Here is a 6006-nt window from a genome sequence, read left to right on the forward strand (position 1 = left end):
GGACACACCGACAAAGGAGATTAATCAGAACTGACTTTTACAAGCACTGTGGCAATTGTACAATTAAAACAGACATTCGGATGGCGGGGAAGAAGAACAAACTGGGGAGGAGGGTGGAGAGAATGGTGCGGCAATGAAGGAGTGAAAGCCCAGAATCCCTGTGAACATTCATTGACACTAATAAAATTTAATAATAATAAAAAAAATAGTATCTACCTCTCAGAGTAACTATGAGATTTAAATGAGATAACATACATAAATAAGCACTCAACAAAAGGTAAACAGTAACAAAGTTTTCAGGTTATCAACAGGGACAACTAGGTGTATTTCATAAGTAAGGGGCAAGAAGAGTGAAAACACTTGGTGGATACTGTGAGTCGAAAAAGGAGTGCTGGTTGCACAGAGATTGAGTGCTAGGCTTCTACCCAAAATTAGGCAGTTCAAATCTACCAGGAGCACCACAGGAGCTTTGAAAGCTTTGGTACTCTGTTTCTGTAAAGATGTACATACTTGGAAATCCCAGAGGGTTATTGTGTTCATGTTCTTGTTAGATGCCATTGAGTCAAGCATGACTCATTGCAACCCTATGAACAAAAGATCTGAACCCTTTTCTATCTTGTGCCATCCTCACATTTCCTGACACACAAAAGCCCATTGCAGCAGTCACTGTATCTGTCCCTCTGGTCGAGAGTCTTCCTCACCTTCACTGACCCTCTACCCTTCCCAGTGTCATGTCCTTCTCCAAAGAATATCACCTCCTAGCAACATGTCCAAAGAATGTGAGGAAAAACTTCATTCTCATTTCCAAAGAGGACTCTGGTTGTACCCTCTCCAAGACATTTTCTTGGCCATCCATGGGATTTTCAGTGCTCTTCTCCAACACCACAGCTCAAAAGTATCAATTCTTTCTCTGTCATCCTTATTCATTGTCCAGGTCTTAGATGCATAGCTAGTAATCAGAAAGACCATGGCCTGAATCAGATGCACCTTAGTCTTCAAACTCACATCACTACTCCTCAATAATTTAGAAAGGCCCCTAACTGCAGATTTTCCCAGTGCAATGCATCTCCACATTGCCTGATTGCTCGTACCAAGGGTGTAAATTGTGGATCCAAGTAAGACGAAGCTGTTGACAGTTTCAATCTCCTCTCCATCCATCATGATGTTTCCTATAGGTCCGGTGGTAAGAATGTTTGTTTTCTTGACATTGGGATGTAATCCACACTGAAGGCTGTATTTCTATGCTGCTGTATGGCAGCATAGAAAGGAAAGTTCTGCATAATCAAGAAATGGCCATCTGTTGGCTCTGTGATAAGCCTGTCTAGATCATAAGTTCCCAAGGAGAAGCACCTTGACTTTGAATATGGGAAAGTCATTTATTTATTCATGCAATTGAGTACTGGTCTTTTATATTAAATACTTTGCTAGACACAAAGTTTTCTGCCTAGACTCTGTTTCCATGAAACTTATATTCAAGCAGATAATTTAAAAGAAATCAAAACAGTAACATTTAAACAAGTTAAGGTGCTATTAACAACTATAATAAAAGGACCAGATGAAAGGGTACTTGGAGGTGGGGGTCAAGGAAAGCCACTTCCAAAAAATTATATTAAAGTTGGGCCATGAGAAGGCCTGGATAAGAGTACCTTAGATAGAGAGACCAACAAAGGTCCTGAAGCACAGCAGTGCATGGTAAGACACATGGTTAAGGAGGTGGGAAAGATAAGTTTAGTAAGTCCTAATAAGGAATTAGGATTTGATTCTAAAGTGCAATAGGAAGGTTCTGAAGAGTTTCAAGAAAAGATATTATATCTGATTTGTGTTTGCAGAAGCTCCTTCTTGTTATGTGGTGAATAGACTAGGAACTCAAACTGGGGGAGAAAAAGGCATTGGGTATCTTTCTATTTAGATGATATGTCTGGAATTTCCCTCTCTACTTTAAGGTACACAATCTGCTTACTTCACAAGCCTAGCTGGGCACAGAAGAGTGAAAAATCAAAGTCATGGCTGTTGAGTCAGAATCAACTAATAGGTGATACTACAGTTTCTCAACTTGTAAATTGTATAGGAAGAGATTCCCCACCTTTCTCCTTCAGAGTCACTCATAGATTTGAACCTCCAGACAGGCAAGGCCTTTAGGTTAGCAGCAAGAAGTTCTTTGAAAGATGCCACCAAAGCATTGGTCATTTTCAAGCAGTTGGAATAGTACATCAAGGGAGAACTACCAGAAATTTAAGCTGGATTCCAAAGAGGACACATCATTGCTGGTATGAGATGGATCTTGGCTGAAAGCATAGACTACTGGAAAAATGTTTACTTGTGTTTCATTGACTATGAAAAGGCATTTGACTGTGTAGATCATAACAAAGTATAGCTAACAGTGTAAAGAATGGGAATCCCAAAACATTTAATTGTGCTCATAAGAAACCTATATATAAACCAGGAGCTCTGGTGGCCTAATGGCAAGAAGTTGTGCTGCAATCCTGAAGGTGCACAGTTTAAATCCACCAGATGCTCCGCTAGAGAAGGAGGGGCAATCTCCTCCTGTGCCAGTCAGATCTGATCTGAAGGTACACACACAATAAAATAAAAAAAGAAACCTACATATAAACCAAGAAGCAACTGATTAAACAGAACAGGGAGTACTGAATGAATAGTTTAAAGTCAAGAAAGGTGTTCATATCCTTTCTACATGCCTATGCTCCTTAGAGATAAAAATGGTTAAATTTCATTCTTAAATCTAACATACTTTGAGTATATTGTCTGAAGGGGGCAGTCCTTGGGAAAAGCCATCATGCTGGTGAAGGAAGAATATGGCAGTTGCCCCACCACCCCCAAGCTTGATCACTTCCTGAGAAACTTGTTAACACCTAAGCTGGTCATATCAAAGACCAGACCAGACAATGGATCCTGAGAAGTGTCTGAGCTTGATTAAAAAAGCTAAAACTTAGCACGCCAAATTCCAAGAAGTACCTTCTTAGTCCTCCCCAGGACCCCTATAAAAAGGAAACCCCCAAACTGCAGGCGGACCATTTTGATCCTGTCTGCATGCCATGAAGCTCGGTCACTTGGTATCCCTCTCAGACTGCACAATAAAGGCCTGCTGGTTTCTTGGGACCAATTCCTTTCTTAATTTCTCTCCCTCACGCCCTTGTGCTCTTTTTTTATAGCTAACATCTGGGAAGATGGAGAGCCAGGGAAAGAGAGGAAGATCCTCAACTCTAGCATATCATTCTCTTTTCATCTCTATATCTCAAGTTTCCATTTACTCACACCTGAATCCATGCTTCAAGTAGTATTACTGATCCATTCTATCTCTTTCCTTCTCCTCACTCCACCAACTCAAGAAGGTTTTACCAACTGCAAGTAAGGGGGAGAATTATTTTCTGTCCTGGATCAGAAGCATTCAGGGGTTATTATAATTATACAGAACACTGAAAAGGCTGAGGGCTATTATGTCATCAATAACATCTGCACACATTCTGCATGTTAAGGATGGTAACCTCCAATCTTTCCCCCCCCCATTACAGACACAGAAATCATTCAGTAAGAAAACCTGATCATGATCTTTCATATTCTCTCCCTTTCTTTTCTTCCTTCTTCTGCCTGAATAAACCCATTTAGCAGCTTCTCCTTGCTCCCTAAGTATCACCTTCCTCAAACTGAGCTACAAGTTTTACATGTGAATCCACAGTGCTCTTTTCACTGCTTTCTGTGACTCCAGATACTTTGGCCTTCTTTCAGACCTTCTAACCACACTTGCCCATTTCTGCCACAGGATCTTTGCACGTAGTGTTGTTCTCTTTGCCTCTAAATTCACAGACCTCAGCTGATACATTAGATCTTTGCCCAAATTTTCCTTAGTAAAATCGTCCTTAATCTGAGACCAAGGACAGAACCATCATTTATCTATGCTTACAGCACTTTCTTCCAAAGCACTTACCATAGTCTATAATAACAGATTTACTAGAATGATATTATTTAAAATAGTAATTTCTTTCCAAATAGATAGTAAACTACAGGAGGGCAAGAATATTGGCTATTTCTGTTTATTATTGTATTCCCAACAGAGATCCTTAGGCCCTCAGCAAATATTGAGGACCAGATATAGCAAAATTTTCTAACACTTTAAATATAATTCCTTTTTTGACCAAGAAAGCAATGAAAAACACTATAGATCTTTCAGTAAAAACTGTCACCAGGAAGTAGAGAATAGTGTCTGGTACCTTTTGGCAAAAACTCGGTGTTTTTACAACCCTGTCCACTTCTAGCAACTATTCCACAACATGGCACTTGTTTCATCTTTCCTAAAACAGCCTATTCTCTTCACAGTCATCCACTTCAGAAGTGACCAACCTTCAAGCTCTTTCCCTCGCCCCCCTAGGGCCTCTGATGGCACAGAAAATGGGGAGTGAGAATTCAATGAGCTACAACTCACACGCTGTCTGTTACAGAGTGAACATTATTTCACAGATATCACCTCAGTTTGATCCTCAAAAGAAACTCATGAATGTGGCAAGATAGATGTCATCATTCACATTTTAATAGATGGAGAAACTGAGGTTTCAAGGAGGCAAGTGACTTACTCAAGGTCATAAAACCCGTGCAAAGCAAATGTGAGATCTGAACCCACAGACTCTGCCACCTGGTCCAAAGCTTTGCGTCATATTAGCCACCTCAACAGTTCGGTTATCAGTTGCCTGGTGTCCTCATTCTCCTAAACAAATACATCTGTTCCTAACCGCAGCCCAGCTCTGCTTCCCTCCCCAGAACTTGCCAGGTGTGTGCAATGGGGTGAAAGGAGTCGCACAGCTGGGCTACATGAACGGAATGTGGTCCCAGTCTCCAGTCTTCCCAGCTCTTCCTCTGAACCGCTGGCAGAGCAGAAGCGCTCAGAAATAAACACACAAAGAAGGGACCCCCGCTCCAGCAGAGCTGGGTTCTAGTCGGCCTCTCCCGACAAAGAGGACCCGGGGAGACTGAGGTCACGGCCAGTCGTCAGCCAACAGAGCTCCTGGGCGATGCACGAGATGCTGCAGCGCCCGCTGACTGCCAGGTTCAGCCCAAGGTCATCCTCCCGGCCCCGGCTCGACCCCCAGCCGCCCGAAGCGCCCCCTGGCGTCGCGGGCCGGCTTCCCCTCGCCCTCAGGGAGTGGCCTGACGAGCCCAGCTTCGGGGGCAGAACGAAGAGGGTGGGCAGAGGATGAAGAGGCTGAGCCCCGGGGAGGGGCGGGAGGCGGGGCCCTACCTGATAGCTGAGGACGCCGTCCGACTCGTTAGTCCCGGCCGGCATGGCTGAAGCGAACGCGGTCACGCCGGTGGGGCTTAGAACAAGCGGCAGCAGCCCGCGCAGTCTAGTCAGTCGGCTCTGAGGCTCGCCTGAGCAGCGACCCCAGCCCCGGAGCCAACGGTCAACCATCAACCACCGCCGCCTCCATTGCCAACGGTCCGCGAGGCATCGGCCGCAGCCAATCAGCGCGTGGCCCGGGCGGCCAATCAGCGCGCGGAGCACGGGAGGACGCTGTCCGGCGGTACCCTGGGCTACCGGGAGGAGGAGGCAGCCCGGGAACCAACCGCTCCAGGGCCCGGTTGCCGTGGAAACCGCCTCCCTCCCTTCAGGGGCCTCTGGGCTTGAAGGTCCTTCCAACTGCTTGCTCGAAATTGAAAATCTCGTGCTTCTGTTTGTGGCTGCACATGACACGCGGAAACTGGGAAGGTGTCGCTTTTATCTATTTTGAATCTGTGCCTTGGGAGCTGATGTTTAAATTCCGAGGGATTCAGTCCCCAGAGATTGAAGAAAGGAGTAATGGAAGATTGAGAGAAGAGGGCTTTCTGGCGTTAATTGTTGATACCTGGGTTAGTGACCAGATTTAAAAGCATTAAAAAGAGTGGGCACGCAGTGGTCAAACCCCTTCCTGACTCACTGCGACTTAGGCCTTGTTAGCTGACTCATCATTCTTCCTGCCGAGCAGCTGGTGGATTCAAACCAGATACCTTTGTGTTGGC

The 6006-nt window shown here is 44.7% G+C and overlaps 1 protein-coding gene across 1 annotated transcript in view; it reads right to left on the bottom strand.

The window, feature by feature from the left end:
- The window catches only part of SLC4A8 (solute carrier family 4, sodium bicarbonate cotransporter, member 8), a 116767-nt gene extending 111467 nt beyond the window's left edge, over positions 1 to 5300 (bottom strand). Inside the window, exon 1 of the mRNA XM_006900214.1 lies at positions 5249 to 5300. Coding sequence (XP_006900276.1) covers positions 5249 to 5293 — 45 coding nt within the window. The 5' untranslated portion in view covers positions 5294 to 5300. The remainder of the gene's footprint in view (positions 1 to 5248) is intronic.
- Between the last annotated feature and the right edge of the window lie 706 nt (positions 5301 to 6006).

Source organism: Elephantulus edwardii, unplaced genomic scaffold (genome assembly GCF_000299155.1).
Source record: "Elephantulus edwardii isolate Elephantulus edwardi_28Jun2011 unplaced genomic scaffold, EleEdw1.0 scaffold00278, whole genome shotgun sequence".
Taxonomy (NCBI): Eukaryota; Metazoa; Chordata; class Mammalia; order Macroscelidea; family Macroscelididae; genus Elephantulus; species Elephantulus edwardii.